At 53.2% G+C, this 24,814-nt stretch overlaps 10 protein-coding genes across 10 annotated transcripts; 3 read left to right on the top strand and 7 right to left on the bottom strand.

Moving 5' to 3' along the window:
• Positions 1–697: 697 nt before the first annotated feature.
• DACRYDRAFT_78232 (ALG6 ALG8 glycosyltransferase) lies at positions 698–2,563 on the bottom strand (the record flags this gene model as incomplete). Its single annotated transcript, XM_040776324.1, has 6 exons — positions 2,410–2,563; positions 2,199–2,361; positions 1,973–2,147; positions 1,676–1,923; positions 966–1,626; positions 698–925 (listed from the first exon to the last, which is right to left on the bottom strand). The coding sequence occupies exons 1-6, from the start codon at positions 2,501–2,503 to the stop codon at positions 698–700; spliced, it is 1,569 nt and encodes a 522-aa protein (XP_040630221.1). The 5' UTR covers positions 2,504–2,563.
• Positions 2,564–3,245: 682 nt separating this feature from the next.
• Positions 3,246–7,791, bottom strand: DACRYDRAFT_115509 (Pkinase-domain-containing protein; the record flags this gene model as incomplete). Its single annotated transcript, XM_040770019.1, has 18 exons — positions 3,246–4,136; positions 4,192–4,361; positions 4,417–4,739; positions 4,790–4,892; positions 4,940–4,959; positions 5,008–5,054; positions 5,102–5,236; positions 5,290–5,436; positions 5,484–5,525; positions 5,577–5,629; positions 5,678–6,565; positions 6,613–6,975; positions 7,025–7,278; positions 7,327–7,391; positions 7,448–7,477; positions 7,527–7,615; positions 7,664–7,709; positions 7,762–7,791. The coding sequence occupies 18 exons, from the start codon at positions 7,789–7,791 to the stop codon at positions 3,246–3,248; spliced, it is 3,696 nt and encodes a 1,231-aa protein (XP_040630220.1).
• Positions 7,792–8,403: 612 nt separating this feature from the next.
• On the bottom strand, positions 8,404–9,147 carry DACRYDRAFT_106484 (uncharacterized protein; the record flags this gene model as incomplete). Its single annotated transcript, XM_040768277.1, has 3 exons — positions 8,404–8,688; positions 8,740–8,939; positions 8,994–9,147. 3 exons carry the CDS (start codon positions 9,145–9,147, stop codon positions 8,404–8,406), a joined length of 639 nt encoding a protein of 212 aa, XP_040630219.1.
• A 348-nt stretch (positions 9,148–9,495) lies between these two features.
• On the bottom strand, positions 9,496–10,350 carry DACRYDRAFT_65535 (uncharacterized protein). Its single transcript, XM_040775787.1, has 3 exons — positions 10,156–10,350; positions 9,901–10,100; positions 9,496–9,853 (listed from the first exon to the last, which is right to left on the bottom strand). Exons 1-3 carry the CDS (start codon positions 10,304–10,306, stop codon positions 9,569–9,571), a joined length of 636 nt encoding a protein of 211 aa, XP_040630218.1. The 5' UTR covers positions 10,307–10,350; the 3' UTR covers positions 9,496–9,568.
• A 1,181-nt stretch (positions 10,351–11,531) lies between these two features.
• On the bottom strand, positions 11,532–12,182 carry DACRYDRAFT_26687 (WSC-domain-containing protein; the record flags this gene model as incomplete). The annotated part of the gene is made up of 2 exons (XM_040774287.1): positions 11,532–11,784; positions 11,944–12,182. Coding segments are annotated over 2 exons (492 nt in total), but the record flags the coding sequence as incomplete, so codon positions are not given.
• Positions 12,183–15,571: 3,389 nt separating this feature from the next.
• DACRYDRAFT_99599 (uncharacterized protein) lies at positions 15,572–18,291 on the top strand (the record flags this gene model as incomplete). Its single annotated transcript, XM_040777606.1, has 10 exons — positions 15,572–15,730; positions 15,782–16,027; positions 16,078–16,149; positions 16,202–16,734; positions 16,786–16,990; positions 17,045–17,098; positions 17,149–17,531; positions 17,581–17,616; positions 17,669–18,071; positions 18,124–18,291. 10 exons carry the CDS (start codon positions 15,572–15,574, stop codon positions 18,289–18,291), a joined length of 2,259 nt encoding a protein of 752 aa, XP_040630216.1.
• Positions 18,292–18,764: 473 nt separating this feature from the next.
• DACRYDRAFT_50407 (NADP-binding protein) lies at positions 18,765–20,025 on the top strand (the record flags this gene model as incomplete). The annotated part of the gene is made up of 4 exons (XM_040774987.1): positions 18,765–19,128; positions 19,182–19,654; positions 19,707–19,884; positions 19,937–20,025. The coding sequence occupies 4 exons, from the start codon at positions 18,765–18,767 to the stop codon at positions 20,023–20,025; spliced, it is 1,104 nt and encodes a 367-aa protein (XP_040630215.1).
• A 205-nt stretch (positions 20,026–20,230) lies between these two features.
• Positions 20,231–21,858, top strand: DACRYDRAFT_78222 (alpha/beta-hydrolase; the record flags this gene model as incomplete). Its single annotated transcript, XM_040776323.1, has 6 exons — positions 20,231–20,331; positions 20,378–20,451; positions 20,498–20,950; positions 21,008–21,133; positions 21,181–21,529; positions 21,578–21,858. The coding sequence occupies 6 exons, from the start codon at positions 20,231–20,233 to the stop codon at positions 21,666–21,668; spliced, it is 1,194 nt and encodes a 397-aa protein (XP_040630214.1). The 3' UTR covers positions 21,669–21,858.
• Positions 21,859–22,015: 157 nt separating this feature from the next.
• DACRYDRAFT_106478 (uncharacterized protein) lies at positions 22,016–23,184 on the bottom strand (the record flags this gene model as incomplete). Its single annotated transcript, XM_040768276.1, has 4 exons — positions 22,016–22,663; positions 22,710–22,874; positions 22,919–23,023; positions 23,086–23,184. 4 exons carry the CDS (start codon positions 23,182–23,184, stop codon positions 22,016–22,018), a joined length of 1,017 nt encoding a protein of 338 aa, XP_040630213.1.
• A 372-nt stretch (positions 23,185–23,556) lies between these two features.
• DACRYDRAFT_21527 (ribosomal protein L5) lies at positions 23,557–24,531 on the bottom strand. The gene has a single exon (XM_040772434.1). The coding sequence runs from the start codon at positions 24,353–24,355 to the stop codon at positions 23,615–23,617; it is 741 nt and encodes a 246-aa protein (XP_040630212.1). The 5' UTR covers positions 24,356–24,531; the 3' UTR covers positions 23,557–23,614.
• Between the last annotated feature and the right edge of the window lie 283 nt (positions 24,532–24,814).

Below are 24,814 nucleotides of genomic sequence, written 5' to 3'. Positions count from 1 at the left end.
CGCTGAATAGACCAGGGATGTGTAGAGTCGAGGAGGTGGATATCGATGTTCAACGTGCAATTCTCCTCCTCTGACTGTAACCAAATGCACAAAAAAACAGAAGGGTAATAATTCACTCTACTGGGATAATTCAGAGATACGCCTTGGACACAGCCAGGGATCGACAGCATTCATTCATCAGGGGCACAGATCGGCATTTTCCGCTCTTTCCGAGTCGACGGTGGCCGATGTGGGCTGACAGCGCGATTAACAACTTTTTCTCTCTGAACAAGCCATTTTATTGGTAGTCATCAACATCAACACCGGGATCTCCCTTTTTCTGTTTCTACCTCTCACATATACACGAACATTCGAATCAAGAGTTGACGAACAGAGGAACAGACGAACATGACCGATATCTCCAACAAACGACTTCGATCCCTAACATTGCCCTCCGAGTGACAGCTACCTCCGAGCCGCCGGCACCCGCCCCACTCATACGAAACCTTGTTCACTCAGGATCGGAGCCGAGGAATGTATGATTCATATCCTTCGGATCGGAGACCTGGCCAGTCTGCGATCTGGGACGTCGTTGCTCTAGAACGAGCGGGCGGGGCTTCGATTTTTTTTCGGTTCTACATCAATGCATTAGGCCATCACGCAGGCAGTATCCCAAAAAGATCACAAAAACAAAGCCAGCACGATCGCGCATATCGCGCTACTTCTCCTTCCCAACGGTCCCCTTCGGCTTGTCAGACTTCTGGAACCCTCCCAGCCCCCAGCCAACTTCTACCTGTTTCCTCAGTGCCCAGAGCCACGACAGCCCGAACACTCCGCATCCGACGGCTACGCGGGCTACGACCCACAGATCTGGATATCGCGCGGGAGGAGAAAATATTTCGATGATGTGAAGGAGGGCGAGGAGCAAATACGAGGACTGGGGGAACTAGTTAGTGCCTCAATTAGAGGGGGAGGGACGGACGGACGATACTGAGCAGGCGGAGGAACCAGCCTGACGAGATCCGGAGGGGGTTGTACCCTATCACATAGTTCCACAGGAGCAGGAGAAGGAAATAGTTCATCCCCTGCCCGTCTCTCGACAGCAAAGGCCACATCGTCAGAACTCCCACGTTGTTCACCAGCACGCCCCATTCCCACGTCTCGTCCCCGTCTTCAGCTTCACTCCCTCTGTCGCCGAGCAGAAGCGTGAGAGGGAGGAGAGGGAGGAGGATGCTCTTCTCGTGCACTTGGAAGGAGAAGAGGAAAAAGGCCATAGCGCTATTGTACATCGCCCATGGGAGCAGATGCAGCGCTGGGCTGGGAACGTTCCGTGTCTGCCGGCCCCCCGCTGTCCAACTCACGCGAAGAAGATGTAGCATGGGAAGTGCCGCGCTGGCAATCGTGACGAGCCCGGAGAATCGGACCAGCATGTCGTTCGACATCCGCCGGCGCCAGTGAATGATCGGGTCTGATGCGCACCAGAAATTGGCGACTTTATCTTCAAACAGCCCGCGTGCTACGGGGAATATCCGGTGGACGACTTGCAGGAGTGTATCAGGGAAGGGCGAGAGGGGGGGGACGAAGGGAAGGAGCGTTGAGAGAAGTGTTACGGTTGAGACCACTGCCAGACCAATGAATAGAGCGCGTCTGTCATCCGTGTTAGCGTGACTCTTGACTTCCTCCAAGGATGGCGCACCCCTGTTGCCAGCCGAGCCAGAGGCATTTTCCAAACAAGTATCCAAACACCGCTGGTGCATAGTACAGTGCCATTTGTTTAAATGTCATGCTGCACACAAACGCAACCGCACCAAGCAAGTCTTTTCCTTCTCGAAAGCATAATATAGCGTATAGGGAGAGCCCAAGCATGACGCTGTTGTATTGAAAATGACCGTGGTCGATTGGTATGAGTGCAGGTTGGAGAAGAAGAGTGATGATGGCAAGTTCCTGAGAATCCCGTGAGCGGAATGGTGCTAGAGGAGAGCAGTGTAGACACCTGAGTTCGCAGGGAACGATATGCGAACCAACGTCGGCAGAACATAACGATGCAAGGTATGTAGATAGCAAGATCCAGAGCGAGCACAGTTGCACGCATAAACACGCGGCTGGAGGGGCTCTCACACCCTCTCGACTTCTCCAGCGCGAACCAGTCTGGGTTGATCTGCGAACCTCTGGGAACTGTGAGCCAGAGAAGCACCCATTCAGCGTTGAATAATACGCACAACCAACCGCATATCCAGCTGACATAGGCTGTTATAGGTGGATAGTCGAGTCCCCAATAGGGTAGATCATAGTAGTACCACTGCGCTGGAGCGAGGTGCAACGTCAGCTCCATCCAGTGCCGCTGGGCCTCGTAATCGCCGTGCATCGGTGGGTTGCCCTCCCCTACACAGAGCTCAACATATGATCACATGAGGGAAACAGTCTACACACCTGAATAGCCACCCAACGCGATCATCCACCGCACGAGCGCGGCAGAGCCCACCGTTACATACGTGAGGCGCCCGCCCGCCCCGATCCTCTGCATCCATCTGACCCAATTTCTGGCCGGACTTGAGAAACGTTCCTCCCTCTCCCTAATCTTTTCCTTCTCCCTTCTTCTGAGAGATGCCTCCCACTCATGCCTGCCAGAAGTAGGTGAAGTCGCGCGTGATGAGCCTGTCACCGACGGAGCACTGTGCAACCAGGGGACAGATTCTCGAGCTAGCTCATGCAATCGGGGGCGAGGGGAGATAACCTGCCCATCTGCGTCCCAGCGGGGAGCGGGGGACGTCACGCTGCCGAAAGATCAGAAGGGGCTACAAGGAAGACACGGGCGTATGTACCCCGGTGATCGCATGCTACTGTACTCAGAGCTGAAGCTTGACACGCGCACGCGCGAGCCGCCAGGCGTGATCACAGTGTTTCCATTAGATGGCAGTCGACGTCTAGAAGGAAACGAATGGTGACTAGATGGGCCTGCTGTTTGACCAGACATTGGCACTTTTGAATAAGAGAGAGTTGGTTGGCGTGACTAGGTAGGCGGAATAACAAACCGCAAGGGATGGCGGATAAAGTGGCGACATCTTGACTTCTCAGAGCCTCGCACGTGCCTCGATATTCAAGCCCTCAAAGATAGTATAATTCACCGTTCTTATGCTATAAGATTACAAGACGTGAGGTATGAGCTGGACTGGTATGTGATGCGCGGGTAATGACTGTGCGGCGATAATACAAACTAGAAATCGCGGTTGGAGAAGATAACGAGAGGATGTTCTTTTGTTGGCGCTTTACGCCCGCCATGGTAGGGCATTCCGGCCCTGGGCCTTTCGAATACGCGGTTTGGGCAGTGGAGGCACAGGGGGTATTTGGGAGTGTGCATCAGTCGAACCATTGGAGGCGACAGAGGCCGACAGGTTTGCGGAGCTTGCAACTCTTCGAACACTCTTCCCTCTTGAGACGGCGGCTTTGCCGTTCACATGTGGTTCGGTGGCTGGTGATACTGGGCGGAGAATGGGAAGGATTTCGCGTGCCAGCTCACGAACCAGAACGGCGGGGTCGGCCCGGCTGAGCTTGTCGACAGCATCCCAGATCTTGTAGCGGTCCACGAGGTCTTTCTTAGCCTTCTCGGGTTGCACTTCGCACGCAACTCGGAGAATCCTGAGAAGGCTGATACGAACAACTGGCCGACCATGGGACAGCTTGTCAAGAAGTCTGACAAAAAGCGGTCCTTTGGAGAGGCCGAGGGTGACAACCGAAGATAATCGCATGACCTTCAGGAACGGATCTAAGAGATTTTCGAAATAATTCGCTTTCGCAGTGAGGAAGGTTTGCAGCAGTAGATCGATGTTGCTGCCATGAATGAGTACGTCCTCCACGCGAGCGGTCTCATCTTGCAGCCAAGACAAAATAGCCTCCAGAGCTGTAACTTGGAAATAAGGATCCTTGAGAAGACTGAGGTACGTCCGTAAGCCGTCGTATTGCCAAAGGAGCTTGCGACAACTCTTCCCTGCGCTGGCAAGGTCACAAAGGATAGGCAGGGCGAATTGCTTCAGCGGCGAGTTGGATTTGGCAACGCGCTTAAGGTGAGGAATGATGCCAGCAGATGCTGCCTCTTCTTGCCGTGACTTGTTCAAGCGACAAAGATTAAAACAAGTTTGGAAGATATGGTTTTCGATTTCCTGTTTCGTGTCTTAGGTGCGCTGTTCAAAATATATTTGAAGGGAATAGACTTACGGTGCTTCCCCCAGCTTTACTATGTCCACCCAGGATGTTTATTAATACTTCTATTGTGTTGGCATTTTGCAACACATCCAATAGTTGCGGACTCATGGACAGATGCCGAATCGACTTCACCACTGTGACAACATGTGTGGCATCTACTTGCTCTGCTGCCCGCAAAAGACCTGGAAAATGGGTCAAAAATACGAACTTGAACCACCATGTAAAGGATCGACGTACGTCTAATGATGGTTCTCGTTCCGAGTGCCTGGCGAACATGCGCATCCGACTGCGAAGCTTGGCAGAAGATTAAAATTACATTCAATATCTTGTCTTTCATGTCGCTCGGCACTTCGCCTTCCGCGTTCATGATGTTCAAGAGCGCCGAAGTCAGAGGGTCCAGCAACCCTTCCCGAATGAACATGCGGCAGAAGTCATTTTTGGGCGTTGGGCTCTGCAATTCGAAGACGCTTCGTACACCGTTCAAGGCATGCACTACGAGATCCTGCTGTTCGGAAAAGTCTTCATCGAGGATGTCAACAAGAACCTTGAGACCGCGGCAGCTGTTGACAAATATGGACATGGGAACGCTTCAAAACAAGTGCGGGCTTACGAGATAAACATTTGCAATGTCATGGGCGATGATGTACAAAGCGACCGCACGAAGTTCGATGCCTCAACCCGGCATTCAGTAGAGAATTTCTTAGACGTGAACGCTGAGTTTCATGTGAGCACTGTTCAACCACAATCAGAGCAATCTCACACATGACGACAGGTATTCCACTGATTCCCAATCAGCGGCTTCTGTCAATTACAACGATAGGTGCTTACCCAATTAAGCAGAAACTCTCCAGAATGCCCATGTCGCATGTCACCAGCTAATACGCCATAAGAAGTATGTCACGGGCAAATAAATGCGGCGTACTGTATTGATGAGATGCAACAGCCGTCGTACCACATCTCTTGAAGGATTGGACTCTAGAACCTCCAGCATAGCAAGCATTCCATGTGCTGAGACAACTTGCATCTGAAGCTCCGGTGTCTCCTCCGTGATAGCGAGCTATATGCGCGCCTTAAATGAGATATCGCTCCTGGGAAAGTCGTACTACGTACCAACTGATCAAGGGCCTCTCGCAACTTCTTCTCCGTTGCAGTAGGAATGAGTTCGTCGATCAATTGATTCACTTGCGCGCATAGACGGGCATATTTGTCGCGAATGAGGTTGGACTCAAGATCGACCTCGTCAAAGCTCTCATCAATCTGACAATAATCAATATTTGCTATCAATTTCAGAGTTGTTGCTTTACTTCCGCGAAAGGGTCGTCCTCGTCCTCATCCTGATCACCTAACTGTATCAGGTTTGTTAGGAGACCATCACGACATGGGTTGAGGGGACGTACCCAAGACCTGTTCGAAAGCCGCGTGTTCAACTTCAGAGTCTCACCAGCAGCATCTGGTCTGATGTCAGCACAACCAATGTCGATACGCCATCCGCACTTACTGGCGTTGCCGGGCTTGCCGAAAACATCATCATAATCCTCATCCTCGCTCTCCGAGTACTTCTGTAGCTCCCTACTTGACTGGCTCTTCAGTCCCGTTGCCCTGCCTAAACTCATCGAACCCGCAGAGAAGCTCTTGCTCCTGACGATATTTGGGGACTCGAATGCATCCGCAAGTGGGGAGATGCTCGGCCGGACCGATCTGCTCAACAACGGCGCTGTCTTTGCAGCTAACCCGCCGTCGAGGCCCACCGTCTTGATATCTTCTGGCCACATAAGCTTGCCCTTGCCATTTGTAATGCGAAGTTTGGCCACCTTCTGCATGAGGTTTACCTCGTCCTCGTCTTCTACCACAAGATCCGAGTAGTCCTCGTCAATCGGCCCCAGCTTGGCTGGAGCAGTGGTAGGTGTTAGGGGCGATGGGGGGGATGGAGAAAGGGCAGGCGATGCAAATCCAGATGGAGAACGGTTTGGCCGAATCGTCTGATCATCGTCTGGATTGCGCGTATGTTTGATAGTCGCGTCATCGTCCGGATGACGGGATTCAACAATAGGTTGCTTGATAGGAGACTGGATGAGAGCTTTGGAGGGATCGGCGACTTTATCCAGTGCATGAAGTTTAGCCGGGGGGATATCCTCCTCAAAATCATCGTCCCAGTTGTCTGTTTGCTCTTCCGGTGACTGAAGCGCAGGCGGATCGCGCAACTTCTCCATCGTTATAGGATGAGCAGGAGAACCGACCTTGAGGGCTTGAGTGGGCGAATCACTCGCGTGAGGAGAAACCTTGGAACCCCTTCGGTCTTTGAAAGGAGTTGGAGAGTCTGCTCGCTTGCTCTCGATAATGCGAGATATGCGGCGTCCCGATGTTAGGTTTGTGTTTCGTGGCGGAGCTGTAATCAAGTCAACATGCATTCAAAGAGATGGGAACCTTGCATACATTTGAGCGCTTCATTCCACTCCTGTACCTTCTGCACCGCATCTTCAAATCCACCCTCTCCTTGTCGCTCACTCTCCCGCTTCTTCGTAGCTGCCATCATCCATGGATGGCGAAGTAATTTCTTTGCTGAAATGCGGAGATTTGGGTCCTTCTGGAAGCAATGGTAAAGAAAGTCTTTGACAATGGGAGAGATGCCCTCGGGGATTGGCGGACAGTCATCTTGTACTATGCGAAACATGGCCGGCATTGGTGAAAGATGATAGTACGGCGGTTTGCCTTCGAGAAGTTCGACCACGACGGAGCCCACCGACCAGATATCCGAGGCAGTGGTTGCACCTAACTGCTCAATGACCTCCGGCGCCACTGAGGATGGAGTCAGAGCCTAGAGTTCGGCGTGCAAGATGTGACGCACTCCAATATGGTGACCCGACTACCGCAGCGCGATTCTCCTGATTTCCAACGGCAGCGACACCGAAGTCCGCTAACATGACCTTTCCATCCTTATTCGTCAAGATGTTCGCGCTCTTGATATCCCTATGAATCACACCCTGCTCGTGGAGGTAGACGAGTCCCTCCAGGACTTGGGAGATGTACACCGCTACGAGGTTTTCAGGGAATTTCCCAAACTTCTTCAGAAAGTTGTGCAAGGAACCATTTTCGCAGTACCTGTGGGATATGAGTCGTTGAGCAAACTACGAAAGGAGGTATACACACTCAAGAATGATGTAGAGAAACTCTCGTGTTTTGACGAATCCTTTGTACTGCACAATATTCGGATGCTGTAAATACGTAATGGTCACTCGTGTGCGTCCCCTCGTCAAACTGCGTAACTCACATGTAGGTTTTTCAGCAAATCGATCTCAAACTGATTCGCGATTAACACCCATGAAGCGTGAGAAGTCCAGAACGCGCACCATGATATCAGAGAGTTCCGTCTTAGGGATATTGGCTAACGAGATTTGCTTGACAGCGACAGTCTCTCCCGTCGTCCAATTGAGAGCCCCTTCGTCCATTTCAGCAAACATCCGTGGTTAGGAGGAGTTGGGCTCACGATAGACCTGCCCCGACGCGCCCTTTCCCAGTAAGTCCGCCAGTTGCTGAAATCTCTCAGCTCAGGGGCTGTCTCCTGAGGAAAGGCAATGCGCGTACGTAGTTTGCGAGCACCGTCTGACTCCCCATCTTTCCACAAGATCACGTCCAGGATATCAACTTGAGACGTCCGCAGTGAGGGGCATGAATAAGGGCCAGACAATGCTGAATTCCGCAAAACAGAATGGCGTGACAATGACAACAATAATGATAGTGATGATAGTAATGAGGAGGGGTGATGACTAGGAGAGATGTGGTATGCGATGCGCGATGGTATGTATGCGGTAGCGGGGGCGATGTGCGCACCAGGGGCTAGGAGACGCGCTAGCATCATGATGAGATTCTGGAGACGCGTCTGCTTCCGCTCCGGTGATGGTCACGGATTATTTCCCTGACAATTATAATTAATATTGTTAAATAATCTCATTTATAGCGCCTAATGAGCTGGGAGTTGAGATGTTACTTTTCTTCAATTGACAGTGACAGAAAATACCGAGAAGAATGTGTCAATTCCTGCTGGACCTACTGGTTTGGTGCACAGTTCCTCGTTCCCATGCTTTCTCAGAACGCCAGCCAGAAAATATCTAACGACGACATCGAGATACATCAATGTACAGATCGACCCAAAAAGTGATATCCCGAAATGAATAATGAAATACATGAACTCCTCACGATTCAACGAAAGAAAGCACCCTTCCATTTCTAGAACGACGTGACATTGTGCGTTTTCCTCCACTCATTGAAATTATAATACTCATCTGCCAGATGCGTATACACCTTGCTCCAGTCCTTGCACGTGTGTGTGATGCCAACTCCGTTGACGGGCAGCTCCCCAGTCGGGTCGATCCCCAGCTCTGGCACACCCTCTTCCAGGGTAAGATCGGCGTGGCACAGTGCCATCTGTCGTAGGTAGTTGAAGCAGTGATGGACATGGTCCCCGCTCGCCCCGGCTAAGATTGCATTTCGAATTACATTTAGGCAGTGAATCTACAGCTCTCTATGAGTGACACCAACCTTCAAAGGTAATCAGGGACGCACCTGATGGAACATACTCGTCGCAAACCGCCGCTTATTCGGTCCAAGATGGATGAACCCGTATCCTGGGGGCATTATCGAATACCATTCTGCCTCTGCTTCTGGTGTGGCAATTTGAAGGTGCTCTGTATCGTCCACAGTAAGCGCCACTGGCGCGCCAAGATCGAGGTGGAGCTCTCTTGGGTAGTCGTGGCCTTCGTACGCTATTTTGATATGTCAGCCTCGAGGTTTCTTTCGGATGATGACACAAAACGCACTGTAAGCCTTTTCTACTGGTTTAGGCGGGAATATCAACCGGGCTTGGTAGCCCATTGCGATGGTATTGAGGAAGACGATGAACAAGAAGAAGCCCGTTGCGATCTTGATTTGCAGATCGCTGCCGATCGTTGGCGCCAGAAACGGCAATTTCATCTTAGGATTGACCGTTCTTGTGAACCAGGAAAGTGGTAGATAGTGGTAAGATCATAGAGACGACCGACGAAGTTGTACCTGAGGAGGCGGTGTGCAACTGGAATGATGATCGGGCGCAAATGAATTCATCAAGGAATCGCCCTGTTTAGTAAGTCTCTCAACTGTGTTGAAATTGATTCCGAAGAAAAGGTGAGCTGATGTTCGCTGATGTGGGTGAATAACTGAATAAGGAAAGGGGCTCCCCACACGAGATTTTCGGGCTTGGGCTGTTGACCCCTTGGCACTAATAATAACACCAATATACATCAAACGTACAGCTCAGGGTAACGAATCAAAGATGGTATGCCGAAATTGATAGCGATAAATATGAGTCTTCATCCACACCCAAAAGAAAGAAAGCGCCCTCTCAGGCTCGCCGCCACTATAGAGCTGTGATGTTGTGCGTTTTTCTCCACTCCTTGTAGTTGAAATACTCGTCCGTCAGATACGTATATGCCTTGCTCCAGTCCCTGCACGTATGAGTCATTCCCAGCCCATCAACAGGCAGCTCCCCGGTAGGGTCGAGCCCCAGCGCTGGCACGCCCTCTTCCAGGGTGAGATCAGCATGGCACAATGCCATTTGTCGCAGGTAGCTGAAGCAGTGATGGATATGATCTGTGGTCGATCCCGATAGAAGTGCAGTACGAATCATATCGAGACAGTGAATCTGTCTTTACATGAGTAAAGCATGCGTGTCGATGTGGGCGGGCGCACCTGGTGGAACATACTCGTCCCAAACCGCCGTTTGTTCGGACCTAGATGAATGAATCCACGCCCAGGAGGAAATATTGAGTTCCATTCAGACATTGCTTCTGGTGCAGCGAGCTGGAAATGTTCGGCATCGTCGACGGTGAGCGCCACTGGCTCGCCGAGGTCGAGATGCAACTCCCTTGGGTGATCTTGCCCCTCATAGGCTGCACGTATGTATATCAGCCTTATATTTCCTTTGATATGACCAGTGAAACACACTATAGACCCTTTCTACTGGTGCTGGCGGGAAGATTATCCTTGCCTGGTAGCCCACAGCAATAATGTTGACGAAGGCGATGAAGACGAAGAAGCCAATTGCAATGTTGATATGAAGATCACTGTCGATCGTCGTCCCAAATGGCGATCTCATTGTGAAAAGGGTGATCCTTGAGAACGAATGGGATGGGGGTGAAGGGGGAGCAGGAAGATGTCAAATTAAGGCACCCACCAAGTCAACAAACGATCGTAGGGAATATGGAGGTTGACAATTGGTTCCGCGCCAAGTCCCAGGCAAATTCGGTATTTATTGATTGTCACCGACTGGTTATAGTTCTTCCGGCATTAGAGAAATACGACGAGATGGCCGGATTGATCTGTTCATATATTCCAGGCAACTAGCGATACAGCAGCTCCTACTACATTTGTAGTCGAAGTCCAACGACCGAAACAGCATAGACTCATTTGTAATGAGTTAGAATCGTTCAAAGAGGTGATTTATCCGAGTCATAGGGTTCAAAATGAGAAAGGGGCAACGAAAGTCCTTCGTGTATTCGTTTGTTGAGACTTTATGCCTGCCCGAACCAGCCACGGCCACGCGGGGCGAAATCGTGACGCATCTTCATAGGCATAGCCAATGTGGCGCGAGGCACGACGGTAACGCTGAGCGTATTGGAAACAGTTGCAGTAACGAGCGGTGCAGTTGGTAGACCACCGTTGATATCGGGGCTTTCGTAGAGGGCGATCGCGTCGCCGACTGTGCCGCAGACTTGAGTACCGTCACCAGGGCAAGGACCGCATTGGCCAGGAACCTCAACTGCACCGTTCAGAAGGCTGCCGCAGTAGCAGGTGCCCGAAGCGCTTATGCCGGCCAGGGTCTGACCCGCAGTATTGCAGACATTGATACACTCATCAGCCGTTAGGTCGACAAGAGGCAGGTTCTGTGTGAGGGTGCCGAGTACTGGGATGCCGTCCAGGATACCACTAAAACATCCTGCTAGGGTGAATCCCTGATTACCTTGCGTGGAGGTGGGTGCCGCCGAGGTGGTCGTGGTGGCCGTCGTTGGAGCAGATGTATCTGTGGTCGGAGCAGCAGTGTCTGTGGTCGTTGTTGGCACCGAAGTGTCCGTGGTCGGTGCCGAAGTGTCAGTGGTGACCAGAGTTGTCGTTGTAGGGACACCGGTGGGCAGGCCCAGGGTAACGGTGATTCCGTCCGAAACGGTGATAGTTGGGAGGTTGGTGGGAAGATCAGTGGTCACGGTCAGGCTGATGGTTGAATCGATGGAACCTGTTATCGGGTCGGTGGGAAGGGTCTGACCAGTAAGTGGGAGAATGTTGACCGAGGCACCTGGCGCGACGAGGAGGCTAAGGAAGCCAATTCCACCGCAGATTTCCGTGTCGTCGCCTGCACAGGGTATATTACAGTTGCTGGGATCGGTGGCTGTAGCGCCTTCGAGTTCATCACCACAGAAACAAGCGTCCCCGGCCTCGAGACCAGCTAGGCTAAAACCTTGAGTTGAGCAGAGGTTGGCGCAGAGGTTGGCGGTAAGGCCAGCGACATTGAGAGCAGATGCCCCTGTGAGGGCTTGAAGATTGACCCCGTTCTGGTTGGGTTCAGCATAGCATCCCCCGCTCGTGTAGGCGCCAGTCGAGGTAGCAGAAGCAGAGGTTGAGGTAGCAGTGCCAGTAGCAGTCCCCGTGTCAGTCCCAGTGGATGTAGGCAGCCCCGTATCGGTACCGGTGGACGAGCCGGTGTCAGTGCTCGTGGGTGATGAAGTGTCCGATGTTGACGTAGCAATCACAGTACCGGTCACGGCGGGATCAGTAGGCATATCTTGGCCGGTAAAAGGATCGATGTCAATGGGGAGGGCGATCCTAGCAGCAGCGAAAAGTTTGAAGTGGGCAAAGCCTCCACAGTTCTGAGCGTCATCGCCGGAACAGGCGGTGTCGCAGCCATCACCTGGGGTAGCCCCCTCGACCGAGTTGCCGCAGAAGCATGTGCTTCCGTCTTCCACACCGGCAAATGCGAAGCCTTGACCAGCGCAGGTTGAGACGCAGTTGTCCACAGTAAGATCGCCGGCGGTTTGAGCAGAGCCTGTGAGGGCCTGGAGGACAACTCCGTTGAAAGTTGGTTCGGCAAAGCAGCCAACCTCAACGAATCCGGAAGGAAGTGAGGTTCCGGTTGGGGCTCCGTCAGTCGTCGTCGACGTCGGTGCTGCAGCATTCGTGGAGGTGGGCGACGAATTACCACCGGAACTGCCATTATCTTCCCCACCCTTGCCAGTGCCATCAGCACCACCGGTGCCACCCGTCCCTCCATTATCCCCGCTGCCAGAACCCCCTGCTCCAGTATCGCCGCCTGCGCCTGCTCCTCCACCAGCACCAGCACCAGCACCGGCTCCGGCTCCCCCATCGCCACCACCAGCGTCACCGGCACTAGCACCAGCACCAGCACCAGCATCACCACCGGCACCAGCATCACCACCGGTATCAGCATCACCACCGGCGCCACCAGCGTCACCGGCACCAGCACCAGCACCAGCACCAGCACCAGCACCAGCACCAGCACCAGCACCAGCACCAGCACCAGCACCAGCACCAGCACCAGCATCACCACCGGCACCACCACCACCACCACCAGCAGCTCCATCACTGCCTGTGCCGGCTCCTCCTGCACCACCACCAGCGTCGCCGGAACCAGCTCCACCGCCAGTTCCAGCTCCGCCCCCAGTGCCTGTACCGCCGCCAGCACCAGCACCAGCTCCGTCACCAGCGCCGGCTCCGGCTCCGGCTCCTGTACCAGCGCCGCCGCCCCCACCATTTGCACCAGCACCTCCAGCACCGCCTGTGTCGGCACCAGCACCACCACCAGCACCAGCGCCGCCATCGCCACCTGTGCCGGCACCGGCACCAGCGCCAGCACCCGCTCCGACGCCGGAACCAGCACCTCCACCACCACCAAGTGCGACGGCATCAGCCCTAACAGAGCCTCAGTCATTGCGGAAATCCAACAGCGACAGACTCACGTATTGTACACCGTATATGAGTCAGTGGGATAGAAACCGCCGGAACCAGCACCAAGATCGGCACCCGCGTCAAACGTGTCCGTGCAGACGCAAATCGCACCGCCCTCAGCAACGGCAGTGTATGTTGTACCGGCCGCGCTGCAGATTGCAACGCATTGAGGGATCGGGGCGGTCAAGCATGTCTGGAAGGTAACAGTTCCGGGTAGGAGAGCATCGACGAAGACGTGACCAGCGGGATCGGGAAGGTCTGTGGTGATGATAGCTGGGCCTCCAGGCGTGCAATCTTGGGCGTGAATGAGAAGTGCGGTTGAAAGGATCGCGAGAGAAGTAAGGGAGAGCATATCGACTCTCCTACAATGCGGGACAGTCGATAGGGGAGTAAGCGAACGTGGATCCCTTTCGGCTAAATCCCGTGCCAGAGGCATCCGACTTTTATATGGTTGTGGCAGGCACCCGGTCAGCCATTTGCCACAGAAAAGACAAGCGCAATGTGGTTGGGAAGCCATCTTGGAGCCAACGTGATCCAGCTAGTATGCTTCTGCTCGTCATATCGAGACCTAGGCTGACCTTCGTGAAACAGGCTCTCCATACATTTGTACATGCCGAGAAAGCGAGAGCCGTCCAAGACCTTGCGAGCGATGAGCTGAAACCACCCGAAGCAGCTTTTCAATGCGCAAGAGGACCAACAGACTGAGACGTGTTCCGATAACGTGGCTGGTTCATCCAAATGGACGAAAAGAGGCATTGAGGACGGACGAATGGATATCCACTCTCGTTATCTTGCTGAATGGCAAGAGTCAGCTCCAGAATGTGTTTTTACTATTCCCTGAAAGCAGGGTCTTCCCCTCTGACCAGGATGGTCAAACTAGTGACATTAACTTTTCGGAATCGGTGTAAACAAACAAAGCGTACCATCTGTATATCCCCCAAATAAACGATCAATCAAGCCATACTCGATTTGGGAAAGCCCCGCTCGGACCGAGAACATCGAAAGATTGTGCACAGTCACTAGGCTGTTCCTGGTATGTTCCTAGGTTGGTTGAAACAGAACGATGAGCCAGGGTCAAATGAACGGTAGACGTCGTCGACCCCTACCAGCCCCCTCTTTGACCCCATCTCAGTCTAGCCTCGAAGACCTATGGGGTAAATTAAAGAAGGTCCGATGTGACACGTACGTCGAAGCCCACGGCTCACGAGCCTACCCTGCCAGCCATCCGCTGGAGAATGGGTTTCGGAATGTATGTGGTGTGGAGCACAGAGTGCCTGGACAGTGCCTTCCGTACCTTGCCCTGGCGTCCCTCGCTTGGCGGTACGTTGGGTCCTTCCAGCCACCAACACGCATCCCTATGCCACAATGCCCGTCCGATGTTGTGCCGGAACTTGGAGTCATCTGCTGCTCGAGTGATGGGTTGGAACAGAATGTTTTCCTCCGCCCGTCAGTCTCAACGCCAGTGACGAGGATGTGGCACAGGTGGCCAAGCACAAGGACGTCAGAGGCAGATCGAGACTGAAGTAGCAAGTCCGTGTTCGGCTTCCGTGTGGCTTGGAAGGACACTGTATTGCTCGATGCCCGTGGGGGTCGGGTTGAATAAATCGAGACTCGTACTCCGTGCATCGATGAGGAGCGTGCGTTTTAGTCTGGCTCGATGGACTGGAATCTAGGAGGAGCCATTCCCGGCGGACTTTTTTGCAGCAGATATCGTCCATTTAGGTGACAGAACTCGCACAAAGTGACTGTGCACATTGGCAGGCTGGTAGAGTCATTCTACAACCTGGGCGTGAGGGTCATAACAGGCAATCCAGTAATGTTCGACAGAACAGACGGCACATTGCGGCAAGACAATACTGCCGCCTTGTGGACACACCATCCATCTTGTTACGTGAGATCTCAGCCATACGCGACGAAGTACAAAATGGGCTCACAAGGTTGGGTCACTTGATACAAGACTCATTCCGCAAGTTGGAGAAATAAAGCAGCCACCGGGCGATGCTGGTAAAAACAAAGCATGACTCCCTGTCACATGCTTGAGATCACGTGATAATCGTGACTCATCCACGGTTTGTCGGGTTCACCAGGTCACATAACCCGAAGCACATTGGATCTCCAACAATTCAACGCTTTTGTTGCACTAGTGTGCTGGTGGTGGGAAGGAGGTGTGCCGCCACGTACCTCTGAATTGATGAGTGCATGTGAAAGTGCATGTGAAAGTGCGGAATCAAATTGCGGCCCAATGATGACACGTTCTGAGCCGGTGCGGGGATAGTGAACCAACCAAATAGAACAATCAACATGTAACTCAAACGCACACACGACACGTATTTATGATTTCGACCTTTAGGCTTGACTTTGTATCAAAACTCCTTGCTCTACTACAACCTGCACCTTAGAATACATGTCTGACATTGAAGGAGACAGAATACCGACTCCCACTCTTTGGGAAACTGGGCAACTGGGCTCGCCCACCGAACCGCCGCCCATCGTCGTCAGATGGATACACCTGGGGAGCTCTCACATTGCCCTCCCCGACTCGCCCGTATCTTCTCCAACGACTGTATGTTCTGCTTTAGACACAAGTTTGTTTCATGTTTAACTTGTGTTTCAGTCATGGGATGCCCTTACGGTGGAGGAATCACGGCTCTGCGAGGAGGCATGGAACGGACTTCCCGCAGAGGAACGTGCAGCAATAGATAAAGAAGAGAGGGAGAAAGAGACGAAGAAGGATAGCGGAAAGGATAAGGATAAGGGAAAGAACAAGACTGCTGGTGCTGAACCACCAACCCTTGATCGCCCTCGGGGTATTCCAGTCGGTCGGGATGGCCTATTCGAGGTGGACATCAAGACGCTCACGGTTCGCCTTATAATTTCTCACCACTTGGACACATGTTCACTCTTAAGTAGCTCTTCTCGGTCTTCTGGAGACTATCAACTCCGCCTATCCTTGTCCGACGAGCCACATGGATGTACAACACCGTGCGTCGTGTTGACCCTTTCCCTTTCTCTCTCATACTCATCTACCATCCAGCACCAACCTTGTGAATATGCCCTATGTGATGGTCTGGAAGAAGCCTATCGAACGATCAAGCCCTATCTCTCTTCATACGCGGCCGAACTGAAAACCTCCATCTCCCTCGGCTCAGAAGCCCAAGCGAAACTCCGATATCGCCTCCCCTCAGGTCAGGTAGTCCTGTTTCAAACCAGCACCAGCGCATACATCTACCCCGCGGCACTCGCACGCGCCCTCCCGGCTCTGACGGCAATGTTCTCAATGCCTCCTGGTACAAGCGTCGTACATCGTGGTTATGACGCGGCTGAACGTGCTACCAAGACCAACCATTCTCGCACTAGCTCGCGTGCACAGAGTGGATCTCTCGAAGACCAGGCAGCGATGGAGACGCTTGGACAAGCGGTGCCGGAAGCGGGGGATGAGGAGAAAGAGGGAAGCGACAAAGTGACGGACCTGATTCTGGTCATCCATGGGATTGGGCAGGGACTAGCCGCATCGTGGGAGGCTTTCAACTTTGTCTATGCTGTTAATATCATCCGGGGCGTCGCCAGGTGTGTTACCTTTTTTCATGATATAAATCAAGTGTCCAATGGCATTCCCAGGAAACAAGCCCTGAGTCCGGCTCTGTCCTCAGTACTGCGCTCTCACCGCGTTCAATTCTTGCCCATACTCTGGCGTGCAAATATACAAATAGATGAAGCAGAGGAAGAAGCAAGGAAGAAAGATGGACTGGACAACGCTTTCACCGTCGAAGACATCACGATCAAGGGGAGCATACCCTATGTGAGGGACATGACCAATAACGTTGTAAGCAGTCACTTTTGCAAATTTTGCCATTGTCCGATGCTAAATCAAGCACAGTTGATCGACATACCGTACTTCATGTCAGACCATCGGTACAGCATGGTGGACGCGGTATGTACCGCGTCTTTTTTGTCCCTTTCTGGTTGTTTAGCGATCTCCAGGTGTGTGCTCAAGCCAATCGTGCCTACCGTCTATGGTGCGAACGACATCCCGACTTCCTCGAATTCGGCCGCGTGCATATAGTTGCCCATTCACTTGGTGCCGCACTCGCAGCTCATATCCTTTCTGACCAACCGACCTACACCAAGCAGTACGAGTTCGGCGATCCGATCCCCAAAAATCACTTCATCTTCGATACCAGCACGTTATTCATGCTTGGGTCTCCGCTCGGCATCTTGATGAATGTGTACCAAAGCCAGTTGATTGCCAGACGAGGGAGGGAAAGGACCAAGGATGCCGAGCCGGATGTAGCACTGGACAAGGTTGGCAAGTTCGGTTGCCTGGCGGTGGACGCCATCTACAACATCTTCAATGCGCCCGATCCGTACGTTGATGTTGCTCTATATTCCCGAACCATCATTGACGTCTGATAGCGTGGCCTATCTTGTCAATCCCTGCGTGGATGCGGAGTAAGCCTTTCATCATGATTTCAACTTTGACGCCCCTGATGAGAGTGTGTAGTGTTGGTCGCACTCGTCCACCTTCAGCTGTTCCCAACATAATCGGCGGCATCATGGATGGGGTCACGAACTCCCTCTCACGATTCAAGGACTCTCTGCCGACGCTACCCACCTTCCCTCCCCTTCCAACGTTCCCGACGCTTCCATCTCTGAACAGCTTTGCTATCCCCTTCTCTGTCTGGATCTCGTCGGCAGCAGCAGCAGCGGAGGCGGAAAAAAAAGAAAGAGAGCCAGCAGGTGCACAATCAATCAGCGCTATTGATATGGCGCCTTCACCCGAGGTTATAGCACAACGGCGCAAAGAACGGGCGGAGAAGCGGTTCAAGGCGCTCAACCCACACGGGACATTGGATTACGTGCTGCCGCGGCAGAGCAATATGAGCGAGTATCTCGAGATGATCAGCGTAAGCCACCTCTCCTAATGACTGTGTGCATTCTTCTAACAACGCCGTACAGGCCCATGCAACGTACTGGGCAGATCCTAACTTGTCATCGTTCATCTTGACCGAAATTTCAGCATCCAAGGAAGATCTTGTGCGGACTGGTCTGAGCATTGATGAGCCTGTTCCGGTGCCGGTTGAAGGCACTGGGACTGGCGAAGAAGGGGAGGAAATACCTCTTTGAATCCCCAGATTGTGCGTTTTCTTGAAGTTTCGAAGGGTTATTTCACTGCGGGCATGTTATAATCCATGTAGTGTATTGATGTTGTCTCTAACAAAAAGGAATAGGTTTTTTGTTTGATCGTGTGATCGTAGTCATTATTACCCCATTTGGAAATTTCAAATGGACGTTCCCTGGTCAGCCGCACTTCATTTCTCCACAGACACCATCACAATGCACTTCGGTTTCTAACATGAAGGTATCATCGGACACGAATTTCTCTCAACAGTTTCCTCCTCATTGGTCGATGACTGAATTTGTCGGCATGTCGGTGCGACATTAGTCCTGGAATTACTTCGGAAGCCTCCACACTATGCTGGATTTGGCACTCGTCCCTTGGAGCCAGGGATATAAGCACGACCATTTCTCGCCAGCGGGCATACCCAGTCAGTATCCTGCCCCGCATTTGCAGACAATCGTGAAGTTATAGTCCGAAGATGACAACGCCGTTCAATCTCAAGTGGGGCATCCTTGCCACGGGCCGGATCTCGCACATATTCACGAAAGACATCCTCATGCCGCCCTCGACGAGGCAGGTGACCGACGTCTCCCACACCTTTGTAGCCGTCGCGTCCTCCTCGTCAATTGACAAGGCGCACCAGTTTATCAAGGACTTTGAGGCGGACCTCAAGGTCGCACAGTATCAGACGACGGGGGCCGTGAGGCCATATGGGAGCTATGCGGACTTGCTGGCAGACAAGGACGTAGAGGTGGTCTATGTCGGTAGCCCCCACAGCGACCATTATAAGACATGTTTAGCGGCGCTGCGGGCTGGGAAGCATATACTTTGCGAGAAGGCTTGTGAGTCGTCTATGTTCTCATCGTTTTCATAACGTAGTGCTGAGTTTCACAAGTCACGCTCAACGCGGCTCAGACTGAGCACCTCTGCGCCTTGGCCAAGGAAAAGAAACTGTTCCTGATGGAAGCCCAATGGACGCGTTTCTTCCCCAGTATCCTCGACCTGCAGACTCAGCTCAATTCGCCCCAAATGCCCTTCGGACGTATCTACCGTACCTTCGCCGACTTCAGCATTCAAGCTCCCGCTTCGGCAGCTCATCGTCTCTACGACCCCAAGCAAGGCGGTGGTGCACTGTTAGATCTTGGCGTGTATCCCATCCTCTGGTGCTTCATCCTGTTCTATCGAAACCCGGAGAACACACTCACGCCGCCGAGCGTCACTGCCAGTGTGGTCAACTCCCCCCTCACGGGGGTAGATGAGCAGGACACGGTCGTGCTGAAGTGGGATAAGCTGGGCTTCCAGAGCACATGCTGCACAAGCTTGGTCGGGAGGACTGAGGAGTGGGCGTTGATCCTATACGGCGAGAAGGTATGTTCGTTACAATCGGACGTAATCCCATCTGACCGGTCTGTTACTGTAGGGTAATGTCTATATCCCTCACCCTCTGTCCCGACCTTCGTCATACACTGTACACATGCATGGTGAAGCACACGTGAAACATCAAATTCACATCCCCGGGCAGGGTATGCACTGGGAGGCCGACGCTGTTGCCCGCTCCATCTCGAAGGGTGAGCTCGAGAACCCAATCATGCCGCACCGTGAGTGCCTCTACGCTTCTTGTAGCATCTTCTGACGCTTCTCGTACTGTAGAGGAGAGTATCGAGATTATGAAGGTGATGGACAAGGTGAGGAAGATTGGGAACGTATCGTATGGCGAGCTGGAGGATCTCGAGAAGTAGTGTGTGGCCTGTTGGTATCAGTACAAGGGTGCGATGTATCAACATATCCAGGAAACAAAGTGAAGATCAATGTTACTAACATGAACAAGTCTGCAATCTGCTATTATAATTGAAAGTGCTTGGCGGCATGTACAGCCCAGCCGAACTATATAGAGTGTGTGCCGTAGGTTTGGTCGTCTGCCCTTACCACCACCACCAGTCAAGGATGGACCGCATACTCCTCCGAGGTAACACCACCTTACTGGGAAGCGTCAGCATATACCTTCTTGCACTCTTATTGTTCGCGACGCCTTGGGTACAGCGACAGTGAGTCTACCGAAGAGGACGAACACCAACGACTGACAGGAGATAGAGCGTTGTTCTTGCATGCAGCGAAATGGCCGTTATGGGCCGATTATTCTGACCCAGTGCGATACGGTCTAGCACGTACGTCCCTTATATATAAAAAGTACGTTCACTGATCAAAACGAAGCATTCAAGACTTACACGTTTGACCTCACCACCTCGGACAACCACACCATCGGTGCCTGGCATGTTCTCCCCGACAGTTACTACCACAGGTACACTCCATACCCCATCCTCCCCCGCTCCCCGCTCCCTCCATTTGCACAAGCGGAAGCTCTCGCCCAACGCCCAACAGTCATATACATGCACGGCAACGCGGGTTCTCGAGCAGCGCCCTTCCGCGTGTCCCTCTACTCCGCCCTTAGCACGCGACTCCACGTCAACGTCGTGACGATCGACTACCGCGGGTTTGGCGAGAACAAAGGGAAGCCGAGCGAGGCTGGACTTACGAGGGATGCAAGGGCGGCGTGGGACTGGGTGACGAAGGAGATGAGGGTGGATCCAGGGCGGGTTGTGCTCATGGGCCAGAGTCTAGGCACAGGCGTGGTGAGCCAGTTAGCTGCCGAGCTGGAGAGCGAAGGTAAACACTGTTGCATATGTCAAGGGAGCCCTTGTTAACCTCATGTACGCAATACAGGCATTCGACCCCGAGGAATCGTCCTCGCAGCCGCGTTCGAGTCACTCGAAGAGCTCCTATCAACATACACGATCTTCAAGTTTATCCCCCTTATACGGCCCTTACGCCTCTTCCCCGGGCTTGAGAGTGCGACCCTCTCCCTTCCTGGTCTACCCACACTCACAATTCCTCAGAATGGTACCTCTCGCACCTAATCGACAGGTTCGATTCCTACAAAGCACTGCGCGGGATCTCCAGCCCCGTGCTGCTCATGCACGCCAAGAACGATCAGGACATCCCCTACTCTCACTCTGTGCACCTGTTCGACAGCCTCATGGAACCTCTCCTTCCCCCGCGGCCGTTCTCTGAAGTACAAGAACAATCGATGAGCGAGGGAGAGAAAGCCGACTGGGAGAGGAACGATAGAGAACGAAGGGAGCTCAGGAGGAGCTTGGTGAACGAGGCTTCTGTTCCGGGATTCGCGACGATTCGCAGTTTTGAGAGGACGGAAGGGAAGGGGCCGGTGTTTTTCCTTAACACTTTGTATGTGTTCTCCTCGGATTCCTGTGCGAGTCGCTTACTCGAACGAAGGTACGGTGGACACAATCTTGTCTCGGCGCATGAAGGAGCTATGGACGTTATGGGCAGAGTGATGGATCTTGGTTTCGAAGACGATGTCTAGAGCACGCGAGTTGGCCATCTCTGCGGGGGATATCTAGGAAGGTATAGCTCTTTCGTGAGCTAGGAAAAACACGGCTGTGAGAACGAGGTGAGATTGAAAGGGGTCGATCATACAAGGAACAAGACTACTCTTGCTACTAGGAGAACAATGTAGATACGAAAGCGTAAAGAATGTGATAAGAAAGGAGCCGGACAGTGTGCAACACGCGAGGGGACATGTTCGTCCCCACGGAGGCGGCAACGAACAGCTGTGTGCTGGAAGGGTATAGAGGGAGCGTGCTCCCTATCGAAGAAGCTTGTGTGTGAAGAGAAGTCTTGCATGTTTGCAGGCACAATGCCCGCAGACTATTAGAATACTGGTCCTGTCGAGATCTTTCGCGCAGAGCGTCGAGCACCAAGATGGCTCTTCTCCGGTGACGAGAGCACAGGCACGTCAGATAAAGACACGCCCATGCTCTTGATGCGCGCCGACTTCATCCCGGGAATGCGAGGAGGTGAGCTTTGCGGCAAGGACTTGAACAAAGATGTGGCCGAGTCGTGGATTCCGTCGTACTCGTGCGTCAGGAATTTGGGGAATGAAGCCTCCTCTGGTGTAGGCAAGGCGGAGTAGTCTGTCGAACATGAAAGAGAAAAACCGTGCGGAAAATCTTCATATTCTCCTGACGTGAGTGCATAATTGACCTGATTGAGGAACTGGGCACCGTGTTTTTCTCCACCTGCAGATTTCAGGAATGATGGGACGAATGGCGAGGCTAGGGCCGAAAGCAGAGTGCCAGACGACCCGGACGAGCCCGAAGGTGACAAGCCGTCTGGGTCGCTATCCACCATCGTCTGGTCGCCTATATAATCTGAATCGAGTAGGACCTCCACGACCATCATGTCTTGGATAGAGGAAGCAGAAAGGTCGCCAGCCGAGGACAGGGGTGGGGCTGATGACAAATTTTGGCAGGCGGCCATATACTCAGTGTCGTTCAGCAAGTCATGAAGGAGGAAATCCTATCGCACATCAGAGGATACCTTCAATCCTGAGATGCACACTAACCTGATCCTCGTCCATGGCATCATCCCCCGACTCGCTAAAAAGGTATTCGAGAGAGTCCTCGTTCGACAAAGAGAAAGAGCTGTCCGCCGTGCCAGAAAAGTAACACGGCTCGGCAAGCTCTTCCTCCCGCTCAAGCCGTGCCCACATGGCTGTGAGATCTACCGCCTGCTCGGTTCAGCTCAGCAGAGATGGGAGAGGGAGATGCGTACTTTATCAGGCGCATATATGACGCTATCTTGTGCTTGAGGGTCGAACTGTTTTTGCCTGGGTGGGAAGAGCGTCTTCTGCTCTTCGTAGGCGTACAAATCCATGTACTTCAGCCCATCAGAATACCTGTCAGTCGGGCAAAGCTCAGAATGAAGTCGGAAAAGCGTACCGTAGCATAGTCTGCTACCTGGGTGTCTTCCTCCGGGTCTGGCAAGGTACCCCTCCAGCAGGGATAGAGCACCGAGTATCCAGTGTTAAACCGCGTCATCAGTATTATGGAGCAGATGTGGGACAGACGGTGGGAGAAGGAGTAGGGGAAGTGCGAAAGGAGTGATAGGGATGGGCAGCACTGCAAGAGGAAAAACGGGTGCCAAAGAGCGTAGGAGGCGCAAGGAGGCGAAAGAAGTTGGTTGGATACGGGGAGAAGCACGGTTAGGATGAAGGGTGGGGTGGGGTATATGAGGGTGACCAAGGTGTGAAGGGTTGAGCAGAACGGTGTCTCAGAGCTTGCTGTGTCTGGGAATGCTGATCGGCGTCACAGTCAACTGCCAAATCTTCTTCTGGTTCGAGACGGCGTAATGAGCCGTGTTCAACGTGGAGAGCTTACTGCATGCGGTCAGACAGCGACGGTAAACAAACAGTGATTGGATTATGCTTGCTCTACATGCCCTGCCACGTCGCTCGCGTACATTCCAGCCTCACCGTCTCACGAACGGAATCCTGAACGCGCTCATCAGCTGCCTTGCCCTGTCCTGGGCTCCCTTCCCTCGCTGGTCCGTGACGAACTGGACATGGAAACCGTACATCCTCGGGTAGTTGTCAAAGTTGATCTCGATCTGGGGGAACAGGCCCATCGCCGTAGGTGGGAAGCCGACACTAACCGTGCCGGAAATGTTGTTCGGCGTGTTGGGACTGGAGGAGGATGTGGGGAGTGCAAAGCCTTTGAAGTCCCTCATACGAGGAATGACGAATTCGATGAGGCTGTTGAGGAACGCCCACATCTGCTCGCCGCGCATCTCTACTTTGACGCCTATTGCGACGCCCTCACGAAGGCGCCAGGTAGGCAAACTCCGCCGCGAGTAGACAAGCTGTACGCCAGATAGTCCGGGGATGTTGCCCCCCTCCCGGGTGCTCCCGCTTATGGCGCGGGCAGCGGCGATCGCAGGCACAAGTGCGGACTTGTTGTGTGCAGCCTCCTTGACATACGAGTGGAAGACGATCTTTTGCAGCTTGGGGAGTGTGAAAGGACTGACAGGCTTCGCATTTGGTCGCAGGAGATGACCGCCTTTTGGTCGAACGAGATGTCGATTTGCTTCGTATGGGTTGTCAGGGTTGGGTAGTGGGATGTGCACGATTGGATCCGGGAGGTCGGCGGGCATGTGCGGGTCATACAGCAGGTAAAGGAGGTCGGACTCGATATGACGATAGCGCGCCTCCATGCGCTGCGGTGACTGTGGCCCGAGCACGAGCGTTTTGGGATCAATGCGGTCTTCTTTCACTGCGGGAGATGAGGAAGAAGGATCAGGACGGGCCGGGGCGGTGGAGGTGGAGGCATGGGCACGGCTGACTACGACGGGTAGCCGACGCAGATGGGGTATTCGTTGGTTGAGAGCGCGGTAAGCCATGTTCGAGTAAGGCAGACAGCGACGAGGAGAGGAAAGGCAGCGAGGACGCCCCTAAGGATGGTGCGCTCGAAATGGAAATTAGACGGCGTTTTTTTTGCCACGCTGTTCGCCACTCGGAGCTAGCCTCGGAGCCGAAATTCCGACGGTTCTTCCTAAGAACACCGCGGACGTCGCGGCGCTTCTTCACCCTGACGGTAATCCCAATCGGCGGAAAGAGCACACGACACTCTCCTCCTCTCCTCCTCCTCCCTCTCCCCCCTCCTCCCCCCCCCC

Source organism: Dacryopinax primogenitus (assembly GCF_000292625.1).
Source record: "Dacryopinax primogenitus strain DJM-731 SS1 chromosome Unknown DACRYscaffold_6, whole genome shotgun sequence".
Taxonomy (NCBI): domain Eukaryota; kingdom Fungi; phylum Basidiomycota; class Dacrymycetes; order Dacrymycetales; family Dacrymycetaceae; genus Dacryopinax; species Dacryopinax primogenitus.
Note: the sequence above shows the minus strand (reverse complement) of the source record. Positions and strands in the feature narration are given on the sequence as shown.

What these genes read in the sequence shown, in the direction of transcription:
- DACRYDRAFT_65535 (XM_040775787.1), bottom strand. Translation starts at nt 10,306, where the DNA reads ATGAGATCGCCATTTGGGACGACGATCGACAGTGATCTTCATATCAAC. An exon ending in ACCAGTAGAAAGGGTCTATA is followed by an intron (nt 10,101 to 10,155) that starts GTGTGTTTCACT and finishes ACATACGTGCAG; the next exon opens with CCTATGAGGGGCAAGATCAC. An exon ending in GGACGAGTATGTTCCACCAG is followed by an intron (nt 9,854 to 9,900) that starts GTGCGCCCGCCC and finishes ATGTAAAGACAG; the next exon opens with ATTCACTGTCTCGATATGAT.
- DACRYDRAFT_21527 (XM_040772434.1), bottom strand. Translation starts at nt 24,355, where the DNA reads ATGGAGGCGCGCTATCGTCATATCGAGTCCGACCTCCTTTACCTGCTG.